The following is a 26880-nucleotide window of genomic DNA, read 5'->3' on the forward strand; positions in this document are numbered from 1 at the left end:
GGTTTTACGAGAACTTTCTGTGTCTGTTTTAGATGAGCTGCTTGATGTATTCTCTTATTGTAAGTCACTTTGGATAAAGTGTCTGCTAAATGAATAAATGTGAATGTAAACATAAATGTAAACTATCCACACTGGAAGTAGCTGAAAGGCTTTATCCTGGTATGAATTAACGTGATTTTTAAGGTTTTTGTTACACGTGAAAGTTTCTCCGCACTGAGAACAGCTGAAAGGCTTTTCCTCAAAATGAATTCTCATGTGTTTCATAAGGCTTGCTTTATATATGTAAGTGATTCCACACTGAGAGCAGCTGAAAGGCTTTTTGACGTCTGTTATTTGAATGCTGCAACTCGCTGATTTTTCTCCCTTGACATGATCTTTCTGATGATGATATTTCTCCTCCACCTCATTCAGATCTTGTCTTTCTTCTTTCACTTTCATCAGGCCTAAAATGAATAAAGGAAAACATTTGTGTACTAGGGCTACAACAACTGATTATTTTCATAATTGATTAATCTAATGATTATTAGAATGATTAATCAACAAATCATTGATTATTTCACTGATTAATCAGTAGACATTGATTATTTAGCCTTTGCAGTTAGTTAAAACAGGGGTCTCCAACCTTCTTTACACCACAAACCGGTTTCACTTTGAAAATATTCTTAGGGACCGGCTCTCTCATGTCTCATATATATAATATATGCAATAATTTGGTTTGTCCGGTGTGGAATTCAAGAGCATCCAACACATTACTCCATTTATTTATTTAAAAGAATGAACAGTATTCACATGCTTCTGTTCGAAATAATACTTCTCTGATCAAGTTGTCTTTCGCTTTCTTCTTGTTGTGGTTTAATAAAGCTTAAATGTCTAAATTGGCAAATTTATCTGCAAATCACATGCATGCTGAACTAGGGTGCCTGGTCTGTGCATATCACTGTCAGACCTCTGTCTTGTGTGTCATGTGTTCCTGCCTCTTGTGTCCATATTTGGTTTGTTTCCTGTCCTTGTTTAGTGTAATTACATATTTACTTTTGCGCTTTACTTCAGTTTCGCTGTAAAACCTCAAGTCAGCACTTACAACCTCTCAGATCTGGCAGTACAACTTCAAATCTGAGCACTTTGTCTTTTGCGTTTCCTTCTGCGGTATTCCTGTAGCAAAACTCACTTGTGCACTTGTGAATGCAGACGTGACAGCTCAGAGCCGGGGGCGGGACTGGACTGCGAATGAAGACATTTTATTGGTCGATGCCTGACCAATGAACAACGCCAGCCATCGCGACTTGCCACGCAGAAAGAAACATGTTTATTATGCATATGTATCAGTTATTTGTAATACACTGGAAACTATTTTCATTGAATATCCTTAGCTTTTATATGATTTTAAGACACAGCATTCATCTTTTTGTTTCTTTTCAGTAGGACATAAGCCTATAGGGGCCTATCAGTTATACAGTGGTATTGTGGCTGCTGTGTGTCACATGACAAGCATGTTACTTTGGTCTAGAACCGCTCCTGAGCTTACATAAAACAGGAACACACCCATCACAACTTGACATGCCATGACCTGCATAAACACACCCTCTGTAGGGAAAGAAAAAACACATGCCATCAGTAGAACGAGAAAAGCACAGAGCAAAATGGTAGGTTTTTTGAGATCTCCTTTGAAAACATCATGTCACAGTAAGTTCAATAATAGACAGTTTCATAACATAATATATCATCTAGATTTTTCTCATGTGTGTATCTTTAGGACATGAAGTTGTGGAAAACTCATTTTAAATTAAATAAAGCAGCATTTATTGCAAGCAGCTCAGGGTGGTCATTGATTATTTCGATTTTTTTTCAGTCTCTTTATGTTTCTGATTGTCAGAAACACATGTGGAGAACAAAATATTTAATGCAAATTGAACATTAGATGTTAAAAATGTAATCCATATAGCACTGAAGGAGAGTAAGGAGAATGCTAACTTAAAAATGAGTCTCTTTGAGCAGAGAAAGGAGGAAGAGGATGTTGTTCACTACCAGAACCAGCGAGCAGCATCTCCAGACCCCAGCTGTGTGTCTATGAAGAGCGAAGAATCCATAGAGCAGCCTCCTAATCTGCGTGATGGAGTTGTGACCTTTAACCCTAGGTGAAACTATCTTCCTAAATTTTTCTGCAATATTTCATTACATGTGTTTAGTTCCTGTGTCCTTGGTTGTTATATTTACTCAATGGTTCATTGATTAATCGAATTAGTTCCTTATTTTATCACCCATTTATTCTGTGTATTTGTATTCTCCTGTTTGGTGCCGTTTCATGTCTGTTCTTGTCCATGTATGGTTTGGTTTACATTCCTGTTCATGCAACTGAGTGCCTAATTCTTGTTTTTGTTTTTTTTTCCATGAAAGACCATTACCTCAACTCCTCTTTGCAACCCCTGTGACAGGGTCATTCTTCTCATTATTTAATAAGTAATGAGATACAGATCATTTTTAGAGAGAGAATGCATCATTTAATAGATATACCACATTTTACAGTTCAAACAAACATTGGGAAACTGTCATTTTAATATTGAATCTTGCTACAGCTCAGTATTGGAGATTCTGCATAAAAATAGTCTGGGCCTATATTAAAGCTGATTATTGTCTCATCTGATATTGAGGATAATAAATGTAGTTTTACTAAAAGATGTTTCCACTCATACATTCAATCTTTTTTGTTGTTGTTGCTCTTGTTTCTGCTGTGTTGATAGAGATGATCAGACTGAAGACCCGTTGCAAGGTTTTCATCAACCAGTTGATAATAAACTACAGAGAGTCAAAGACCAACACAAAACCAGCATGAAGAACAAGTATGATAGCTTAGCTGAGGGAAGCATACTACAAGAGACTCGAACTCTCCTGAACAGGATCTACACACAGCTCTACATCATAGAGGGAGAGCGTGAAGGAGTGAATGAAGAGCATGAGGTTTTACAGATGGAGAAAAGGGCCAGAACACAACACTCACAAGACACCTCAATAAACTGCAACGACATCTTTAAACCCTTGCCTGAACCAGGATGTGAGGAGAAAGACCAAATAAAGACTGTTCTTACTAAAGGCATCGCTGGAATCGGAAAAACCGTCTCTGTGCAGAAGTTCATTCTGGACTGGGCCGAGGGAAAAGCCAATCAGGATGTAGATTTGATGTTTGTGCTTCCATTTCGAGAACTGAACTTGATCCGAGATCAACAGTACAGTCTTCACAGACTTCTGCTGGACTTTCATCCTGAACTTCAAGATCTGGACTCAAAGATTTATGAGGAGTGTAAAGTCATATTCATATTTGATGGTCTGGATGAAAGCAGAATCACACTGATGTTTTCAGACGCTCAGAAAGTTTGTGATGTGACTGAGACTTCATCAGTGGGTGTGTTGATGTCAAACCTCATGAAAGGAGAGCTGCTTCCCTCTGCTCTCATCTGGATCACCTCCAGACCAGCAGCAGCCAATCAGATCCCCTCCAAATACATCAGCCGTCTGACAGAAATTCAGGGATTCAATGAGCCTCAGAAGGAGGAATATTTCAGGAAGAGAATCAGTGACCAGCATCAAGCCAGCAGAATCATCTCACACATCAGAAGAGCAAGAAGCCTCCACATCATGTGCCACATCCCCGTCTTCTGCTGGATCTCATCTACTGTGTTTCAGAAGCTCCTGGAAGAAGATCTGAGTGCAGAAATCCCTCAAACTCTGACTGAAATGTACATCCACTTCCTGCTGATTCAGATCAACATGAGGAACCAGAAGTTTGAAGAGAGAGATCCAGAGAAACTCCTGCAGTCCAACAGAGAAGTGATTGTGAAACTTGCTGAACTGGCTTTCAAACAGCTGATGAAGGGCAATGTGATGTTCTATGAGGAGGACCTGATTGAGAGCGGCATAGATGTCACTTACGCTTCAGTGTATTCTGGAATTTGCACTGAGATCTTTAAGGAGGAATCTGTGATTCATCAGAGGAAAGTCTACAGCTTCATTCATCTGAGCTTTCATGAATTTCTAGCTGCTTTCTGTGTGTTTTACTCCCATATAGTCAAGAACAAGGAATTACTAAAATTATTGGGTGAAAAATATAAATATTATCATGACTCTGAATATGACTGTGGCTATAATAAGCAAATGTTTGATCAATTATCTCTGTATGGATTACTAACAACAGCAGCTGAGCAAACTCTTCAGAGTGAAAATGGGCATCTGGATCTTTTTCTGAGATTCCTGCTGGGTATTTCAATGGAGTCCAATCAAAAACTCCTACAGGATCTACTGCCACACACAGAAAGCAGCTCAGAGACCATCAGAGAAGCCACACAGTACATTAAAGATGAAATCAAGACAAATGACAGTCTCTCAGCTGACAGATCCATCAATCTGTTCCTCTGTCTGCTAGAAGTGAAAGATCAGACTCTGTACCAAGAGATTCAGGACTTTGTGAAATCAAACAAACACTCAGAGAACAAACTCTCTCCAGCTCACTGCTCAGCAATAGCCTACATGCTTCAGATGTCAGATGAGGTGGTGGATGAGATTGATCTTATGAAATACAACACGTCAGATGAGGGAAGAATGAGACTGATACCAGCTGTGATAAACTGCAGAAAAGCTCTGTGAGTAATAAATTGTTATCAGGGAAAAAATAGGTTTAATTAGTTTGATTTCAGTTACAGTCAAATCATAACTATTTTTATTGATATTTTATTTAACACAAATGTGAAGACAAATTGTCTGTTCATTACACAGAGTGTCTATTCATGCCTTGTTGGCAGAAGCTATTTACACTAACTGTATGGTTGAGCTAGACAAAATTACAAAGGAATCTCTTCTGTTGACAGAAGCAGTGGCGTGGAATGTAAGGATGGCGAATATAATTAGAGATGTTTGACCTTGACCTGAGTTGAAATCCACAGATTTCCAATCTCATTCTTCTCTTATTCTTCCAATCGCATATCAGCTCATATATATTTATTTAAAGGGGACCTATTATGCTCCTTTTAACAATATGTAAAATAAGTATTTGATGTCCCCAGCGTGTGTATGTGTATGTTTAGCTCAAAATACCTCACAGAATTTTTTTTATATCATGTTAAAATTGTCACTTTTAGGGTATGAGCCAAAACATGCCGTTTTGGTGTTTGTATCTTTAAATGCAAATGAGCTAGTGCTCTGGCCCCCTTTTCAGAAGAGGGCAGAACTTTAAGAGCTCAAGGTCAGGCATACAACTAAACATTCCACTATTAGTACAAGCCTGTTATCTTTACAGAAGACATACTCGGTTTGAAAGTCAGTCATCTGATTATACAGTGCATAATCAATACGGGTTAATGAAGTACACAAACGGGGAGCAGGGAACAAAAAAATATCTGATCATCTGAATTGGCCAGCGATTCACTGAAGGGGGCCATACAACATCAACTCTGCATGGATATTCATAACTAATAAAAGAACCAATGTGAACGATTAAAATAACACAAGATAAAATAATGCACACTTCTATTGTAGTTTTATTAAAATGTTATTAATTTAGCCCTATGTGATGTCTGATTTTATATTTTTTGTTAACACACATTACTTATTATGTGTCTGGATCCATTGATCTGTCTTATTGACTAGTGCTGGCTACTTGACAATTTATAATAATTCATGGGTAGAGTGGGGGAAAACATCCCTCTTTAAGACTGTATTTTTTCTGTATGTGGAAGTGTCCGCATTCAAACATTTCAGTGGGCTTACACAAATTGCCCTTTACATCAGATTTAGTTCACAAACAACTCACATTTGTGACCAAAATATGATTTTCAGTGACAATTAATCCTAAAATTCAACATTAGTGTGCACTCAGGGGATCCCTGGTTCTTGTCAGACTTGTGAATACAGCTCACTGGAGACTCACTCTGAACGGATAATTTGAATCAGTGACTTGTTGACTTGAGAACAGCTTGTGGCAGTGCAAAAATTTTGGGCCACAACATATTTTCAGTTTATTTTTGTTTTCACCTTGAGTGATTGAGGTGGAGTGTTGCAATTAATTATGTGAAACAACACATAAATCCCGAGACACACTGCACGATTTTCGGCTGTCCCAGATGAAAGATTGGCATCGTGAAACAATCGTGGTGAATCAGAAATTGCCACGACTGTTTCATGATGCCAGTATTTCATCTGGGACAGCCAAAAATCGTGCAGTGTGTCCCGGCCTTAAGGCTCATGGGCATAATGGACTTGCAATTGTAATAAACCAAACAATAACAATATTGAACTGATAGGTGCTGTTGCAGTCAGCTGAGAATGGAGGTGGTGACTGCAAGTGATGTTATTAGCAAATTAAGTGCAGGTGACCCAGGTGCAAGTCAGAGAGTAGAAGTCTATTACATTGTCATGCACAAAGTATAGAAAACATGTCATCCTCTGTTATAGACTTGCTGGATGTGGTCTCTCTAATCAGCACTATGAAAGTTTGTCTTCAGCTCTCCAACCATCAAACTCCTGTCTGAGAGAGATTGACCTCAGTAACAATGACTTGCGGGATTCAGGAGTGAAGATACTCTCTGCTGCACTGAAGAGTTCACACTGTCAACTGAACATACTGAGGTTTGACTTTCACATTCACTTATTCACAAATATGTGTAATAATAATTGTAACAGTGCTTGAGATTAAATGAAAATCAGATTTGTAGAAGTTGTCTGCATTTATGACAGTCACATTATTGTAATAGAGTGAATTAGATCGCTGATATTTTCTGTAGTCTGATGATTGACCCATAGTAAATAATAATGAGTAAATAAACTTTCAGACATGTCATGCTACTTTATAGACTTACTGGATGTGGTCTCTATGATCGACACTGTGAAGGTTTGTCTTCAGCTCTACAATCATCACATTCCTGTCTGAGAGAGCTGGATCTGGGTAACAATGATCTGCTGGATTTGGGAGTGAAGCTGCTTTCTGTTGGTCTGAAGAGTTCACACTGTCAACTGAACATTCTGCGGTTTGACTTTAATATTCATTTACTCACTATGTTGAAAATTGTGTATGAATAGGAGTATCATAATTATGGCTAGCAATTTCACAATTAATTTGTGAATTGAGAATTAACAGAAGTATAGCTTCAGATAATGTTGATGTTTTGTTCAAAATAGTAGATAAGATTTCATCATAATTAGCGACCAACTAAAACACTTGGCCCTTGACATTTCAATAGCTTTCATTTCATTTCATCTAGCTGCTGCAACAGAGATTTGAAGCAAAGTATTATCAAATCATACTTTATGGCACATGATAATTATGCTTAGTTTATGTTAAACATAATTGCATCACAATAGTATAGGTCTCCTATTAAAGTCTGTGTAAAGAGAATTCTGATAATTGTTTCTAAACACATTATAAATGTTAGAAATGTATTGCTGAAACACCATTACAAAGACTCTGGACTATGTAGTACTGAATTGTGGCGTTAAACAGTTTTTCACCAATTCTGTGTTTTTTGGGCAGGGTTAAACGCTGGTTAAAGTGTGGCCCTGCCCCTAACAGTATAATAACTATGCGTATTAACGTCAGTGGTTCTCCCACTCAATCTGGAGTTACTGTCACCATTCATTACTACAGTCTACATTTTGCTTGCTAACTATTCCTTCCTTACGCAAATGCATATTACCTGGTTGCAACAATATACAAATCAGCTCGGTTTCATTATTTAAATTTCCTAAAAAAGATGATATGAGGAAGAAGTGGATTAATTTTGTGAAGAGCCATCTTGATGGAGAGCTGACGATCACCACCAACACCCGCCTCTGCGGTGATCATTTTACATCCATTCAGGTTGTAGCGGTATTTGACAGGTGAGAGAGATGGCCGCTTTCCCGCAAGTGGGCGTGGTTTCAGTGCTGACAGCGGACATGCCCCCAGCGTTTGAGAGCAGTGTCCTGCTTATTTTTCAAAGATTTTGATAACTTGTTTTAGTTACTTGGCAGTTTTTTTTTATCATTCACATTTTTCTGTTATGTGACAAACTTAGAACACATATTTTAATATCGCTTTACACAGACTTTAAAGTTTTGCTTTATTTATTACTAATAGAACAGTCTTGCAGCAGTCATGAGATGCCTTCATTACTTTAATATTTCTTGAGATTTTTATATATACTATATATATAGATATACAGTATACACTGCTTTTCTTACTTAGAAATTTTGGCTGGAAACAAGACAAAAAATCTAAATCAAGAAGGATTTTCAATTAAAAATTATTGTCTTGTTTTCAGAAAAAAAAGTCTAGATAAAGTGTGTTTTTGTTGAAACAAGCAAAATAATCTGCCAGTGGGGTAAGAAGAATAATCTTGTTTACCATTTGAAATGAGATTATTTTGTTTACCCCATTTGCAGATTATTTTGCTTGTTCTAAGGAAAAATACTTAATTTTGATTTGTCTAGAAAATCCTTCTTGATTTAAGAATTTTTAGATATTTTGATGGAAACAAGACAAAAAATCTAAGTAAGAAAAACATTTTTTGCATTTTATATATATATATATATATATATATATATATATATATATATATATATATACAGTAGTCAACATTTGAAGTGGATCAAAAAAGTTCATCAAAGTTGTCCTAAGACAAGAACGCATTTTGGATTTAGGTTTTAGGACAACTTTGATAAAAGGTTTTAATCCACTTCAAATGTTGACTAGTGTATGTGTATATATAAAAATATATACTTCTATATATCAGAATCAGAGAGAGCTTTTATTGCCAAGTATGCTTGCACATACAAGGAATTTGTTTTAGTGTCATAATCTTCCAGTTCACAGAGACAACAACGACACACAGACTTATTTTTATTGAATTAAAATAAGATGAGAATAAAAAAAATACATATATGTAAATATAAACAAAAAAATAAAAATAATTTAAAACATAAATGATTGTACATACAGTTATGCTATAGATGATAGAATGGGATAGAATAGAAGGAGATGCAGGGATGTATTAGGATGGAGGTGGTAGCAAATAAATATAAGGTTATTGCACATTGTTATTGCATAATGGGGTGTGGGGGGCATTTTACTGTTCATAAATTGGATTGCCTGGGGGAAGAATCTGTTCTTGTGCCTGGCTGTCCTGGTAATTGGGGCTCTGTAGCGCCAGCCAGATGGCAAAAGTTAAAAAAGGGCATGCTTGGATGTGAGGGATCCAGAGTGATTTTCTGAGCCCATTTCCTCACTCTGGATGCATACAGTTCTTGAAGGGTGGGCAATAATCCATTCAGCAGTCTGAACCGTTCTCTGTAGTCTTCTGATCCCTGATTTTGTAGCTGAGCCAAACCAGACAGTTATTGAAGTGCACAGGACAGACTCAATGACAGCTGATTAGAACTGTTTCAGCAGCTCCTGTGGCAGGTTAAAGTTCCTCAGCTGGCGAAGGAAGTACAACCTTTGTTGGGCTTTTTTGTTTTTTACATTGGAGTCGATGGGATTGTCCCACTTCAGGTCCTGAGAGATGATGGATCCCAGGAACTTGAAAGTCTACTGTATGATGGTGAATGGGGAGAGTGCAGGGGGGTTTCTCCTGAAGTCCACGATCATCTCCACTATTTTGAGCGTGCTGAGCTCCAGGTTGTTTAGACTGCACCAGACAGCCAGCTCTTTAACCTCCTGTCTGTAGGCAGACTCGTCACCGTCCTGGATGAGGCCGATGAGTGTGGTGTTGTCTGCAAACTTCAGGAGCTTAACAGAGGGGTCTTTAGAGGTGCAGTCATTGATGTACAGGGAGAAGAGAAGTGAGGAGAAAACACATCCCTGAGGGGCATCAGTGTTGGTGGAGCAGCTGTTTGACATGAATTCCCCCAGTCTCACTAGTTGCTGCCTATCTGTCAGAAAGCTGGTGATTCACTGACAGATAGAGCTAGGGACAGAGAGCTGGGTTAGTTTGGTCTGGAGGAGTGTAGGGATGATGGTGTTTGAAGGCCGAACTAAAGTCCACAAACAGGATCCTCACATAAGTTCCTGATTTGTCCAGGTGTTGCAGGATGTAATGCAGTCCCATGTTGACTGCATCCTCCACGGTATAGATGATGCAGCCATACTATTATACAGTAAGCACGTTGTAAGAATGAGTTCTTATTTTATTTTTAGGAAATCAAATCGTAGAGATTCGATATTGATTTGATTACTTGATATTAATCAAAACATATGATTTCTACTTTATTAATGACTCGTCCAGGGAGCATTAAACCGGTATCTCTTAGCAATTCTGTTTATTTCGTGGCCATGATAATAATACAGAATTGGTTGGGTAAATTCTGAGCGCAGGTAGCAAGCTCTGGACAAAGTTTTGACATGAATATTACACAACAGAAGACAGAAAATTTCTTTATAAATGAATCAAAGTTTATTTGCTAATTACGATAACATACTACACAAAACACACATATACAGGAACGCGATTTGAAGAAAGTTAAAGTATAGCACTATTTGCTATTTCAAAAAGATATACAGGTGCTGGTCATAAAATTAGAATATCATGAAAAAGTTGATTTATTTCAGTAATACCATTCAAAAAGTGAAACTTGTATATTAGATTCATTCATTACATACAGACTGATATATTTCAAATGTTTATTTCCTTTAAGTTTGATGATTATAACTGACAACTAATGAAAGTCCCAAATTCAGTATCTCAGAAAATTAGAATATTGTGAAAATGTTCAATATTGAAGACACCTGGTGCCACACTCTAATCAGCTAATTAACTCAAAACACCTGCAAAAGCCTTTAAATGGTCTCAGTCTAGTTCTGTAGGCTACACAATCATGGGGAAGACTGCTGACTTGACAGTTGTCCAAAAGACGACCATTGGCACCTTGCACAAGGAGGGCAAGACACAAAAGGTCATTGCTAAAGAGGCTGGCTGTTCACAGAGCTCTGTGTCCAAGCACATTAATAGAGAGGCGAAGGGAAGGACAAGTTCTGGTAGAAAAAAGTGTACACGCAATAAGGATAACCGCACCCTGGAGAGGATTGTGAAACAAAACCCATTCAAAAATGTGGGGGAGATTCACAAAGAGTGGACTGCAGCTGGAGTCAGTGCTTCAAGAACCACCACGCACAGACGTATGCAAGACATGGGTTTCAGCTGTCACATTCCTTGTGTCAAGCCACTCTTGAACAAGAGACAGCATCAGAAGCGTCTTGACTGGACTGCTGCTGAGTGGTCCAAAGTTCTGTTCTCTGATGAAAGTAAATTTAGCATTTCCTTTGGAAATCAAGGTCCCAGAGTCTGGAGGAAGAGAGGAGAGGCACATAATCCACGTTGCTTGAGGTCCAGTGTAAAGTTTCCACAGTCATTGATGGTTTGGGGTGCCATGTCATCTGCTGGTGTTGGTCCATTGTGTTTTCTGAGGTCCAAGGTCAACGCAGCCGTCCACCAGGAGGTTTTAGAGCACTTCATGCTTCCTGCTGCTGACCAACTTTATGGAGATGCAGATTTCATTTTCCAACAGGACTTGGCACCTGCACACACTGCCAAAGCTACCAGTACCTGGTTTAAGGACCATGGTATCCCTGTTCTTGATTGGCCAGTAAACTCGCCTGACCTTAACCCCATAGGTTTTCTATTATGAAGAGGAAGATGCAATACGCCAGACCCAACAATTCAGAAGAGCTGAAGGCCACTATCAGAGCAACATGGGCTCTCATAACACCTGAGCAGTGCCACAGACTGATCGACTCCATGCCACGCCGCATTGCTGCTGTAATCCAGGCCAAAGGAGCCCCAACTAAATATTGAGTGCTGTACATGCTCATACTTTTCATGTTCATACTTTTCAGTTGGCCAACATTTCTAAAAATCATTTTTTTTGCATTGGTCTTAATTGATATTCTAATTTTCTGAGATACTGAATTTGGGACTTTCATTAGTTGTCAGTTATAATCATCAAAATGAAAGGAAATAAACATTTGAAATATATCAGTCGGTGTGTAATGAATGAATCTAATATACAAGTTTCACTTTTTGAATGGTATTACTGAAATAAATCAACTTTTTCATGATATTCTAATTTTATGACCAGCACCTGTACCAGGGGCAGATCACGAGCAGAGAACCTTACTATCTTTACTTTTAAAGATTAAGACTACCAGCTCAGTGAGATATGAAGATAGCTTGTTACTATATAGATAGTTTTCCTTTGGTGTGTGAGATTCTACAAACCCGATTCCAAAAAAGTTGGGACACTGTACAAATTACGAATAAAAAAGGAATGCAATAATTTACAAATCTCATAAACTTATATTTTATTCACAATAGAATATAGATAACATATCAAATGTTGAAAGTGAGACATTTTGAAATGTCATGCCAAATATTGGCTCATTTTGGATTTCATGAGAGCTACACATTCCAAAAAAGTTGGGACAGGTAGCAATAAGAGACAGGAAAAGTTAAATGTACATATAAGGAACAGCTGGAAGACCAATTTGCAACTTATTAGGTCAATTGGCAACATGATTGGGTATAAAAAGAGCCTCTCAGAGTGGCAGTGTCTCTCAGAAGTCAAGATGGCAAGAGGATCACCAATTCCCCCAATGCTGCGGCGAAAAATAGTGGAGCAATATCAGAAAGGAGTTTCTCAGAGAAAAATTGCAAAGAGTTTGAAGTTATCATCATCTACAGTGCATAATATCATCCAAAGATTAAGAGAATCTGGAACAATCTCTGTGCGTAAGGGTCAAGGCCGGAAAACCATACTGGATTCCCGTGATCTTCGGGCCCTTAGACGGCACTGCATCACATACAGGAATGCTACTGTAATGGAAATCACAACATGGGCTCAGGAATACTTCCAGAAAACATTGTCGTGAACACAATCCACCGTGCCATTCGCCGTTGCCGGCTAAAACTCTATAGGTAAAAAAAGAACCAATATCTAAACATGATCCAGAAGCGCAGGCGTTTTCTCTGGGCCAAGGCTTATTTAAAATGGACTGTGGCAAAGTGGAAAACTGTTCTGTGGTCAGACGAATCAAAATTTGAAGTTCTTTTTGGATAATTGGGACGCCATGTCATCTGGACTAAATAGGACAAGGACAACCCAAGTTGTTATCAGCGTTCAGTTCAGAAGCCTGCATCTCTGATGGTATGGGGTTGCATGAGTGCGTGTGGCATGGGCAGCTTACACATCTGGAAAGGCACCATCAATGCTGAAAGGTATATCCAAGTTCTAGAACAACATATGCTCCCATCCAGACATTGTCTCTTTCAGGGAAGACCTTGCATTTTCCAACATGACAATGCCAGACCACATACTGCATCAATTACAACATCATGGCTGCGTAGGAGGAGGATCCGGGTACTGAAATGGCCAGCCTGCAGTCCAGATCTTTCCCCCATAGAAAACATTTGGCGCATCATAAAGAGGAAGATGCAACAAAGAAGACCTAAGACAGTTGAGCAACTAGAAGCCTGTATTAGACAAGAATGGGACAACATTCCTGTTCCTAAACTTGAGCAACTTGTCTCCTCAGTCCCCAGACGTTTGCAGACGGTTATAAAAAGAAGAGGGGATGCCACACAGTGGTAAACATGGCCTTGTCCCAACTTTTTTGAGATGTGTTGATGCCATGAAATTTAAAATAAACTTATTTTTCCCTTAAAATTATACATTTTCTCAGTTTAAACATTTGATACGTCATCTATGTTGTATTCTGAATAAAATATTGAAATTTGAAACTTCCACATCATTGCATTCTGTTTTTATTCACAATTTGTACAGTGTCCCAACTTTTTTTGGAATCAGGTTTGTATATGGTAGCAACAGTTTAGGTTTTACAGTAATAACTTAAATTTACATTTAATTCCCGTAATTTCATTAACTGATATTATGTTCATATACCAACCTATTGAAGTACTGAGAAAGTCACATGATGAACCAAAGCCAATCACAAGCAGCTTTTAAATATTAACATATATAGAAGGTGCACAGTGTCATTTACACAAAATTTACACAAACACTAAACACCATCATGGCTTATTATTATGTATTACTGACACTCTATCATCCAATTTGATACTGTTAAGTGCTTTCACACAATCTGTATTGTTAAAAGAGGTGATTTTGGGGCCCTTGAGATGTGTTGACATGCTCTGATATTTGTGCTTATTTCAGCTACTTATAACAAACTATTGACCAACATGTATTTTTTTTGTATTCAGCACAAACTGTGCTACAATAATATGTGACCAAGATGGATGTACATGTTTGCATTTTTTAGAAAAAAAAAATATTATGTGTGGTTAGTAAGTTTTGGAGAAAAAATGTAGCTGAAATAAGGCCATAAAACCCACACTAAATAGTCCTGAATAAGACTTTTGAGTAATCAGTCTTGTAGGCTAGAATATTTACTTCATAATTATGCTTACTCATTCACAGGAAACAATATATTGATTTAAATTTTTAAAGACATGTTTTGTGATCGAAAGCCTATATGCGAGGGAGTGGTAATGGCCTTGAATATTAAGTGATTTTCACCTGAGAGACAAAGGGCCCTCCCCTAAAGCTGCTAATGGCCCATCAGTGTGACTGAGACTGAGGCAGGTGAGAGAGAATGTGAGAAGATTGAATTTTTTTTGTTGTTTTTTTATTATTATTTGTATTTTATTTACAACACAGTATAATCAAAACATACATAATGAAGGTCACAGACACATTATTGTGCACACTGATCTAACCTCAGAGATGTGAAGAGACTTTGAGTCATTCCTGCAACAGATTCTGTTCAACAAGTAAATCATACCTGGTATTCACTTGTTATTTAAGTGTATCTGCTTATTTCCATGGATTCAAGAAGAAGAAAAAAACAATCAGTAGTCAAGGAGCTTGTTTTACCATAGAATATCAGTGTAGTTGAACATCTCATGTTGGTACAGCGCTCTCAGAGGAAAACAGTTTGAAGAAAGTCAGCAGGATTCACCTGTGGTTCAGGTATCTGATTCAATAAAATACAAACAACCAAAAAAAAAAAACAACATTTGTGAGCATGTTAATATCAGGAGCATCTCTCTCTCTCTCTCTCTATATATATATATATATAAAACACACATGAAACTGAAATAATGCAATAAAATTTAATTTAAAAACATTAGATGTAACATAAAACCCTTATGTACAACGCTGATAAGAAAAAACTAAGAAGAAACAGTTATTTCAACAAAAAACATCAAATTTAAAATGTAATGCAGGGAATTCTGGCAATGTTAATTTACGGTTATTCACTGTAAATTACTCATTCCTTTTCACTCCCAAAACAGTATGCTACCGTAAAATTACATTAAGTGTCCAAAATAGTTTTTCACCATATACAGTATGGGAACTTACCATTAACCATTGAACAGGTTTTTACTGTAGCATTTTTACAGGCTTTTACCATTAAATTCATTTTTTTACAGTGTACAGATGAATTACACAGTAAAATAATTTCATAAATTAAAAAAATAGTTGTATTCCTTATTTATAGGTTGTTGGATAAAATGTATAAACGAATGTAAATGTTTGATGACAAATTCAGTTTCTTCTGAACACCACAGATTAGTTACAGTCTATCAGCCATTTAATGGATATTGTGACAAGAGTTAATTTCTTTCTGCTTTATTGTTCTGTTTAGATTGGCCATCTGTAATCTCACTGGTAAATGCTGTGAAAGTTTGTCTTCAGTTCTACAATCATCAAACTCTCGTCTGAGAGTGCTCGACCTCAGTAATAATGACCTGGAGGATTCAGGACTAAAACTGCTCTCTGTTGGACTGAAGAGTTCATATTGTCAACTAAACGTACTGAGGTTTGTGTTTCATATGAGTAGCAGATATTTCCTGTCAAAGACCACTGTTGCCAAACTCAGTTTTTTTGAGGACCACAGTCCAGTATTCAGTATTTGAAAAATACAGGTATATGTTAAAGAAGTGTTGGAACTAAACTCTGTGCCCTTTCAGGAGATAAATGTATCACCCTGCTCAAGTATTTCACTGAAATCATTTGTGTGGGCATTCAACTATTTAACTAAGACATTGTTTGGATTTCGGACAGAATTTGGCACACCTGAATTTAAAGATCCCTTATCCACATATCTGAACAAATCAATAAATCTGAGGTATTTCATGTAAAAAGTACATAAATCCCACTCTTGCACTTTCAAATGCACCAAAAGGAATCTCGGTTGCACTTTATTTTACAGTACATGTACTTACACTGTATTTACAGAGTACCTACCTAAGAAAGTACTGGTAATATAAGGAAAATACATGGGCTAGGGTTTTACCTAGTTACTGTTATTACTAAAATAAGAACATAGTATGTATGAGTAACAGGACTGTAAAATAAAGTGCTACCGGAATCTCTTTCCATTTTCAAACCTTCTTGCATAACTATTTGTTCCTCACGATGGCCAAGCAATTCTAAACTGTAACACAAATGCAGATTCATACATTCACATGAGCATTTGTTGTGCATATGTGAAGGTCCAAAAGTTCAAAATGTGTGCTTTTCAAAATCAATTTGAATTCTCTCATAATAAGTTTCTCTTACCGAGCCATTGCCGGGGTAACTGCAAAATTCAGTATCACTTTGATAAAGAAGTTCTTCCTAAATGGATTTCATGTCAAAATACCTTTTATGTAGTCTTTTCTAAACCCAAAATAAAAATAAATTCTAATTTTCTAAACCCCCCCAAAAAATAAAAAAAATAATCCTAATAATCTGAGGCTACATCCACACAAAACCAGAGCTTTCCCTATCCAATCTTTTTTCCCCTCGTCTCAAGAAATATATGCGTCCACACGAAACCACAAAAAAGACTCAAAACGATGTAGTATACATGCCAGACCAGCATGTGGCTCTGTAATTCTGCTACAGAGATACATTCAAAATGGAGAAGAAGACTTGGACTATGCGCATAAACCTTGCATGCGGTATACAAACAAACATGGAACAATACATTTATTAATCTGTGTTAATGTTACAGTAGTTAATAAAAAAAAACAGTTGTTCAGTATTCAGTATCCACTCTGCAACCTGGTTTAAAAAAAATAGCTTCCACTCTCCCAAAACGCCAGATCCTTCAGGACGAAACACCTATACGATACAAAAGTTACAGCTAAAGGCGTCTCCGTGTGGACGGGGCCTGAGTGAGTTATGCTTAATGTGTCTGCCTCATCAGGTTATGAAAAGGATACATGCCTCTGAATTAGGGTGACCAGATGAGATTGGTTGAAATTCGGGACGGGGGACGGGGGGGGTAAATGAATAATGAATAATAAAGATAATGAATTTCAAACGAAAGTGACTGAACCAATCATGTTTTTATTAATATAAGTAGCCTACATATACATATAATTTTATATAATATAGAAGTAACGTTAGGCTATTTTTATACTTCAAACTGAAGTTAATGAACCAAAAAAAAAAAAAACAAGATGCTGCAGCCAATGAGCAGCCGGCGGGGGCTGGTTGCCAGGCTGCAGGATGACTCAACCTCGCTCCACGGACAGTTTTTTATGTTTTATCAGACAATAACTATTTAAGATTTTGCTTCAGTATAATTTTCGGGACAATTAGAGTGGGATTCGGGACAGCAGCTTAGATTTCGGGACTGTCCCGAATTTTTCGGGACGTCTGGTCACCCTACTCTGAATGGACTAGAAACTTTATGGAAGTGTCTAAACTTGCAATCATCAGCTTTGAGTGTGATCATCTCTTCATCATCTGTCATCATTAACTTATTTTCCAAATCAATAAAAAAAAAATGTAACCTATGGTTGCATTGCATGTTTTACAATCTGAACACCTGAGACATATTATAAGGGTCATTTATCCATGTAAGCTCACAGTCCAGTGAAAATAGACTAATTTTGAAGAAAACAGTCCCAAGAAGCCTAAGAAAATGTTTAAATAGCTTTCACGACTCTCTATAGCTCTCGTAAGTAGTAATTTGTGCCATAATGTTTATTTGCCTTTCCCCCATTCATTTGTAATAATTATCACATATAGAGCATAGATCTCCAACCCTAATCAAAACACACCTGAAGCAGCTAATCGAGCTCTTTGGGATTGCTTGAAGATAAACATACAGGTGTTCTGAAACAGGTAGGAACTTGTGTGAAATTTTTACTTTCGTTTTGCAACATGCATCACATCAGGGAAGAAAATCAAGAAAGAAAAATGTATGCCCAGAGCACCTCCTACTGGTCACCACATAAAATACAAGGGGAAAAATACACAAGACACCGCTTAATAATTTAACAACTTTTAACAAAAGGAGGAAGAATTTTTTTTTTTACTCAAGTCCAACAGAATAACATTCTGGTAAGAGTGCAAATAAATCCAACCCTGCATATATTATATAATTTTGTGTGTGAACCTGCAACCTCATTCAAAAGGGTCAATTATAATTTCTGTTATTGCATGACCTACTCAATAAAAGTGCAACACGCGAAACATATAATTGACAGCTGCTTATGAAAGTATGACTTACAGAAGGTATACTTAACTAAGAATGTTTAGAGAAACACGTATTAACGATAATGTACAACTTAATGTACAATGTACAACCTACTCGTATTTTCTTTATGATGCAAAAAGAACTAAAAATACTCCACGAGTTTTCATCGTACAGATAAGAACAAGGTATCGTTTGAAACTGCAAAGGGTCTACTTTTATTTGCGTATAGTCGTAACAACAACAAAACAATATGCTTTTAAAAAATAGAGAAAATAAAAAGGGTGCGTTCTTCGCTGGCTCTGTCTCGGTCACCTCTCTTCACAGACATGTAAATAAAACAACACGAATCTCCATGAATACTCACCTCAAATACATGAGAAGTATATGTATAGACAGCTTGAAATGTCTACTTTTAAATTAAGCAAGTCACGTCCAAAACAAATTCTATGTTAAAGTAATCCGTATGAAACCAACGCGATGTCCAGTTTTCCCGTCTCAACTCATTATATCTAATGCAGTCACGCCCACACGCCGTTCGTGCCTTTCACTTTCAAACATCCACGTGAGGCGCGCGCGAATGTAAACGCCCACATCACCTCATACAAACAAGTTCATCCCGGCTACTTTCTGTTTCTGGAAGAAGATCTGCTGAGAGAAATAACCCAGAATTTCAAAATGTGTTTTTTTTTTCCTTCAGAGCACATAAACAATATACACTATGAAAATGCCAGGTGCAAAAGCTTGGAGTCAGTATATATATGAATTAAAACTTTTATTTAGCACACAAGTGATGATAAAGACATCATGTTACAAACGATGCTGTTCTTCTGAACTTTCTATTCATCAAAAAAATAAAAAATAAATATTCTTCTCAGCTGTTTTCAACATAATAATATTATTATTATTTAAAAAAATTTAGCAGCAAATCAGACTGATTTCTGAACGATTGTGTGGCTGGAGTAATGATGCTAAAAAGTCAGCTTTGATTGTTCCTAAGAAAATTTCTTCACTCGGAAGTGAATCTCAAATTACTTTGTGTGATAGCTAAATATATTCTGATTAAATTACAAACAAAACATATATAAATTTAAATATAATGTTAAGGTTGACGCCTTCTCGCATAGACCCTTTTTACTCAAAAAGTGACTTAGAAAATTTAAATCAATGTATTGTTTTCTGTGAGCAAATAAACAAGAAGATTTTCTCATTATTTTGAAGCAAAAATTTCTAGGCTACAAGATCCAGTTCTCAGAAGTCTTTCACTAACCACGCATACATGTTGCTTTCTCAAAAACACAATCATGTACATAAATGCTGCAAACATATTATTGTAGCTCACTTTGTGCTGTTTACAGTGTTATTAGACTTTAACCATTTATATGTTTATAAACAACTGAAAAAAGCACAAATGTCAGGGTATGTCAAAACTTCTCCAGGCCCCCAAAACACCCTCAGACCCCAGAGGGTTAACAAGGTTTTGGGAAACGCAGCCCTGTACTCTCAAAGATTACAGATACAAGCATTTCCGTATATGTCTGATTGATAAACCAAACAAATGTAATGCGGACTGTTGCTGTGTGTGTGTTTGTAGGTTGTCTGGCTGTATGGTGACAGAGGAAGGCTGTGGTTGTTTATCTTCAGCTCTGACTTCAAACCCGTCACACCTGAGAGAGCTGGATCTGAGCTACAATCACCCAGGAGATTCAGGAGTCAAGCTGCTCAAACATAAACTGGAGGATCCAAACTGCACACTAGACAAACTCAAGTATGTTGAGCAGAAATAAACACGCTACTCTCTCTCTCTCTCTCTGTGTGTGTGTTCACTGATCATATCAGAATGTGACATTCTGTGTGTCTTATAGTGTGGATCATGGAGGAGAGTTCAGGATTACAGCAGGATTACACAAATGTACGTCTGCAAACACAGACACACACCTTTGGTGATTGTTGTTGTTTTGTTATAATTGCTTCTTTTTGTATTTAGATGCCTGTGATCTCACACTGGATCCAAACACAGCAAACACTCATCTAATTTTGTCTGAGGAGAACAAAAAGGTGATACATGTGAAAGAGGATCAGTTATATTCAGATCATCCAGAGAGATTTGATGAGTGTATTCAGGTTCTGTGTCGAGAGAGTCTGACTGGACGCTGTTACTGGGAGGCTGAATGGAGTGGACAAGATGCTGATATTTCAGTCACATATAAAGGTATCAGCAGGAAAGGAGGGAGTGACGATTGTTGTTTTGGATCCAATAAAAATTCTTGGAGTCTGATCTGCTCTGATTTTGGTTTTACTGCTCGTCACAATAAGAAGTTCACTGTCATACGTGTACCTTTGCGCTCCTCTAAGAGAGCAGGAGTGTATGTTGACACGTCGGCCGACACTCTGTCCTTCTACAGCATCTCTGACACACTCACACACTTACACACATTCAACTCCACATTCACTGAATCTCTCTATGCTGGATTTGTAGTTTGTGAAGGTTCCTCAGTTTCTCTGTGACATCATGTGAAGAGCCTGTGAGCAACAAAAGAGACACACAATTTAAAGAAACCCTCTCACTTTATATATTTGTCCTGTCAGTTACCCAGCAAGCTTTGCATTTATTAGACCTCTGGCTGGGTTTGTTTTACTCTCAGGGACTTTGTAATAATGTGAAACGTGTGTGTTGGCTTGTTCTTTGCTAGTTAGGTTCAGAATTGTGTGAAATATTGCATGTTTTGTGTGCGTTATCATTGTTCATTTGTCTATTCGCAGAAGTGTAGTCCCACTTGACAACCATGTTCAGAATTATTATTCTTTTTATGTTATATTTACACGTTTCAGTTCTTTTTATCTAGTGTACTGTGTGTAAACAGTAAATGTCAATAAAGTTTATCTTGCTTAAATAGTGGGTGCTTGATGTTGGTGTCGTGGCTGATTGTGATCTGGATTCTGAGACCTAACAGCCTTATTGAGGTGCTAGTAATGGGAGAAATTATGCTTTACAAATCTCTGCATCAGTTACCCAGTTGCTTTTTAAAACACTTCAGGTTCAAAGCATTAAAACTCTGCATCTTTGTTTAGTTTTGAAGTTTAAATTCAGTTCCCTTCCAAGGGAACTCGAACCACGTCCTCTAGCGGTCGCTATGGGGAACACCTTCAGCTTGACTGGCGTCTGAAGCAAATGTCTGAACACGACAGTAGCATTGGCCGGCAATAGCCTATGATGCCACTAGTCTGAGTACACCCTAAGTGTTCCATTTGCATTTGGAAGCTGTTGCTCTGAACCCACATCATGCGGGCAAAGGAGTTCGCCATGCAGGTGAAACATGCCATGCAGCAATTGTTGGGCTTTACAAAGAAAACTAATTCTTCAGAGAGATAACAGGAACATTGAGAGTGGCCAAATCAACAATTTGGTATATTCTAAGAAAAAAAGAATGTACTGGTGAGCTCAGAAACATTAAAAAGGCCTGGACGTCCGCAGAGGAATATACTTAACATACATGTTTAATTGAAGTGGATTGTAAACTTTGGAATGTTATTTTTGTTGACTGTGTTACTGATGTGTGAGTTGAAGCTGTCATGACGATCTGTCTATATCAAGGGTGTCAAACTCATTTTAGGGTGAGGGCTGGATGAGAAGAAATGTGACAATGTGCAGGCCGAATCACCTTTATTTTTTTATTCATAGTGCAGCAAATTACAAAAAAAAAAACCCTATTCTATAAAACTCCATTTAATAAGACCTCAAAACCTCACTTATTTCTTTTTGAAAAAGTATAATGTTGTCTACGTAATGGCAATCAAAATAATTTCCTTTGAATTACAAGGCTGCCAACTCTCACGCATTCAGCGTGAGACTCACGCAATTGACCCGATTCTCACGCCACACCCCCCTTTTCTCACGCAGACTCGTGCAGCAGTGAGAAAAAAAAAATCGCGCCGCATGATCTCGCAAAGCAACGCGCAGAGAGACCAGACAGACAGTGTAGTGAGTTTTTTGTGACAATTGTGAGGGAAATACACAATTTATTCCCATAAACTGTGTAGTCAGCCGTTCTCCCTCCCATCTGCAACTGCAGTCACGCCATCTGCGCTTTGGAGAAGCGCGGTCACGCCATCTACGCCAAAAATTTAGTTGCGCGTCTATATGGCGTTGCGTGGTAGTGATTGCCGTGAAGCTTCCAAACCTTTGCAAATTTTTTTTTTTATTTATTTATTTTTTTAAAGAGTGGGTCGGATCACGTATCAAACTGAAGCCCAGTCTGGATAACAATAAGCTGATTAAAAAACACATTATACGAGCACTTATTATTTAATGGACTTTTATTGTTTAATCGTATTCATAATGTATTACATTTTCAATAAAACATTTCAAATGTGTTTCTAAAATGTTTTTGTTTGGAAAAAATTCATTAAAAATTCATAATTGCACCAAAGTCATGACAAATGACACATTTGACACATCTCCCCAAGTACCACTGCGGTGATTTTCATGTTGTTTTACTGTATCATTGTTTAATAATTGCATACCAAAGTCATGACAAATGCTATTTATTATCTCACTGAATCACATATTTAAAAAATTCACAAAAATATAAAATCAAATTGTTTTTTTGGCTGATTTTGGGATAACCATTGGGTTTGTATATTGACTGTGTATTTGACATTGGTATGTTTGGCTTAGTGAAGACTTTGGTTGTTCTCATCCTGCTTCTTCCTTGTATGCGGTTTCTCTGTCTTGACACACAACATGGAACATGTCAGGAGAAAGAGACAAAAAATAGAGAGTCTGCAATTTATTCAAAACTGCATTTAAACTCAAACAGTTTGTCACACTGTCATGACTGTCATGTGGAAATATATATAAGAGCATATAGAAGTACCAGTACAAAAAAAAAAATGTGTGTGTGTGTGTGTGTGTGGCCAAAATTATTAGAACACTACAATTTTCACCAGCAAAAATGTATATCTTTTGCAGTGTGTCAGTAGGAAATAAGAGTTTACATTTTCAAACATTCAATTTTTTAATTAATTGCAACAATCCAGTGAGATTTTTGTTTGCACGCGGAATGGCATGTAGAAACAGAACAAAGTGAGACAGACTGAATACAGAAGAGCTGTGGCAATGTCTCCAAGTTGCTTCAAGAAACCTACCTGTAAAGCTACAGTACTTAAAAGTTTTAGGCACTTCTTTAAAAATGCTGGTAAATGCTGTTAAAAATAATAATATATATGTGAAGAATGAATTCGCAAAAACAGATAACACCATTTTTAACAATTCTCAAAAATCATGTTTTTTCATTGTGCATTCAAATGAATCTCAATCAAACTGCAGTTGGGTTATTTTGACTAGGTTAAAAAATACCTTTAAAAAACAGCAAACTAACACAATGAAACACGATAAAAACATGATAACATAAATAATTTTTAAAATATGTGATACAGTGAGGTAATAAATAGCATTTGTCATGACTTTGGTATGCAATTATTAAACAATGATACAGTAAAACAACATGAAAATCACCGCAGTGGTACTTGGGGAGATGCAGAACAAGAATCTGGTGGAGTTTGCAGAAAACAATTTGATTTTATTTTGTTATGATTTTTTAAAATATGTGATACAGTGAGGTAATAAATAGCATTTGTCATGACTTTGGTGCAATTATGAATTTTTAATGAATTTTTTCCAAACAAACGCCATATAGACGCGCAACTAAATTTTTGGCGTAGATGGCGTGACCGCGCTTCTCCAAAGCGCAGATGGCGTGACTGCAGTCATCTACACCGTGTGAATTGTGAACGCAGGCAGGTCAGTGAGTTACAGGGCGCCCCGTGTCTCCGTCCAGTTTAGGCTAGTAGCTAATATGCTGTTATAGTTTATATAGAATTAAGTTAGCATTAGCAGAGTTGTTTGTTTTGCAGCACTGATCAGTTATTTTACATAACTTTATCATAGAAAAACATGACAAATATCTGGATATGCCTAGTCTTACAATAGAGCACATGTTAATCTGTGAACATGTTAATCACATGTTAATCCTATTTCTGTAAAATGTTTGTGAAAATTAAATGTAATGTAAATCTCCCAATAAATTCTGTACAGATACCAAATACTTTGACAATCAATATATACCTAATACACTTCTGCTACTGCAATGATTTTGTGTTTGTATTTTTTCCACACCAAGCCACGCCCCTCCATAAGCCCCTCCCCCATAACTAAGCCCCGCCCCCCACATCTCACTCTAAGATGAACTCAAAAGTTGGCAGCCCTGTTTGTCAGATACTTTTTTTATAATGAGAAAATAAGAAAAAATGCTATTAACTCTATTTGTGTACAGTTACATTAAATATGAACCATATTTACAAACTAGAAAAACACTTCTCAATTTACAAAAACTGCCTTTAACAACTCAGTATTGCTTATCTAAGAAAAAAATAATTTTTAATGGTTAATGCAAAATAAAAAAAATCGTTCACTTTGGATATAAACATTAAATATACACTAGAAATGAGAACTTTTCTTTAACAAAGAAATATTTTCTCAAGTAATATATGTATATATGTGACCACCCTGCTGCGTACAGTTTGAGTCATAAAAATATTAAATTATTTGTATATATTTTGTTATGTATGTCTATGTCTATTTACATGTGTATATAAGTTTAAATTAATTTAATGTGTTATAATGAGTTTACACTGGACAGTCCAGCTGCATTTTCCGAATTCTGGTGGCAGTTGAGAGAGAGTAGAGTTACCGTGACAATTTTAATACCGGTTTCATAGAGAAGTTTATCTGAGTCGTTTGTGTACTACCTGAAATACTTACCCGAGTAGTTGATCTGAGATATTTATGAGTAAATCCAGATGTGTGGAAGATCTACAACATTTCTGTATATATGATTATATATTTATTTGTTTACTGTGATTTGAGTATTTATATGTGTTAATGTTTATTAAAGACAACAAAGAGGACCGCTTGGGCAAACACTAACTCTTATCTCTGTCTCTCTCATTCACTGTCAAGAGAGTACTACATATATATATATATATATTACTTGAAAAAATATTTTTCTATATATTAGTGCTGTCAAACGATTAATCTTGACTAATCTCATCCAAAATAAAAGGTTTTGTTTACAAAAAATGTGTATACTGTGTATATTTATTACGTATATATAAATACAAACACATGCATGTATATATTTAAGAAAAATGTTATGTTTAAGTATTAAATATATTTATATATAATATAAAATATAAGAATATAAATGTAAATATTTGAAATATAACGTACACTAACCATGTTCCGTACATATGAACTTTTACCGCCGATCGCTGAATAAATACTTCCGGTTCATACATAATATATATATCTGTGTCATCTTCATTTCTCCCTCTTTCACCCCGGATCACGACAGAGACCCTCCCACCATTTGTTTCCGTGATATTTCAGTAAGTTTGCTAGGTGCGCCCCCTGCGCTTGAAAATGGACGGTGGGCAAGCTAAACGTGAGACTGCCGCTTGGGTGAGGAGACAACTAGAGCAGCGAAAATGTGCATTTCTATTTAATTGATGCTTCTCACAGCACTATAATCTTTATGAAATAAATGTTATGTTATCACAAATTGTTAAATAAATTACCTTTTGTTGAATAAATGCTTTGAAATGGGAATATTTAAACGTCAATTGTGGGCGATGACCACTTGGCGCCACCCTCCGCCTGAGACGGGCAGCAGACGCTGTTTGCCCATCATCCTGCGCGCAGTGATTGTTTATATTCATAAAGGATCAATTAAGTTAACGTTAACTTACATTAAATTTACATTTACATTACATTTTTAATTGTCATGCTTTAATAAATTAAACGAACTTAGTTAAAACTCAATTGATTGTGTCATTTCATTGCCAAAAGTTATTTAACGTTAACAAAGTTACACACAAGGATATGATATTCAGACATTCAAGTTATTTAATAAGATTTCATACATCAAGTTAACTAATATAATTAAAATACTTTGTGAACATAATTTTATAAACAATCACTTGAAGTTAAGGTTAAATTAACATTACATGATTAACATAATATCATATTTCAAAGGAAAGTCAGTACAGCAGGGCTTGACGCTTACCTTTTCACCAAGGATCACATGTGCTCCTAAGTCAAAAAATTTAGGAGCGCATTAAAAAAATTTAGGGGCGCAATGCAAATTTTTCAAATTAGGTGTTTTAGCTTAATAAGGGGATACAAAGAGACATTTACAAGCACAATTATTTAATTTATCAGAATACAGAAAGTACACAAGGTGTTTTAATAATTTTACTTCAGACACTATTTAATAGGCTAATTATGTAATTAGTTATAATCCTATTAAACT

The 26880-nt window shown here is 36.6% G+C and overlaps 1 protein-coding gene and 1 long non-coding RNA gene across 2 annotated transcripts in view; both read left to right on the forward strand.

Moving 5' to 3' along the window:
- Positions 1–26880, forward strand: part of LOC306858963 — a 1377007-nt gene that overhangs the window by 1053498 nt on the left and 296629 nt on the right. The gene's annotated exons all lie outside the window — the stretch shown is intronic.
- LOC306858482 (protein NLRC3-like) lies at positions 1978–21407 on the forward strand (the record flags this gene model as incomplete). The annotated part of the gene is made up of 8 exons (XM_079399049.1): positions 1978–2135; positions 2739–4631; positions 6439–6612; positions 6837–7010; positions 15683–15856; positions 20103–20276; positions 20374–20420; positions 20496–21407. 8 exons carry the CDS (start codon positions 1978–1980, stop codon positions 21014–21016), a joined length of 3315 nt encoding a protein of 1104 aa, XP_079255175.1. The 3' UTR covers positions 21017–21407.

Source organism: Barbus barbus, assembly GCF_936440315.1.
Source record: "Barbus barbus genome assembly, chromosome: 39".
NCBI classification, from domain to species: Eukaryota; Metazoa; Chordata; class Actinopteri; order Cypriniformes; family Cyprinidae; genus Barbus; species Barbus barbus.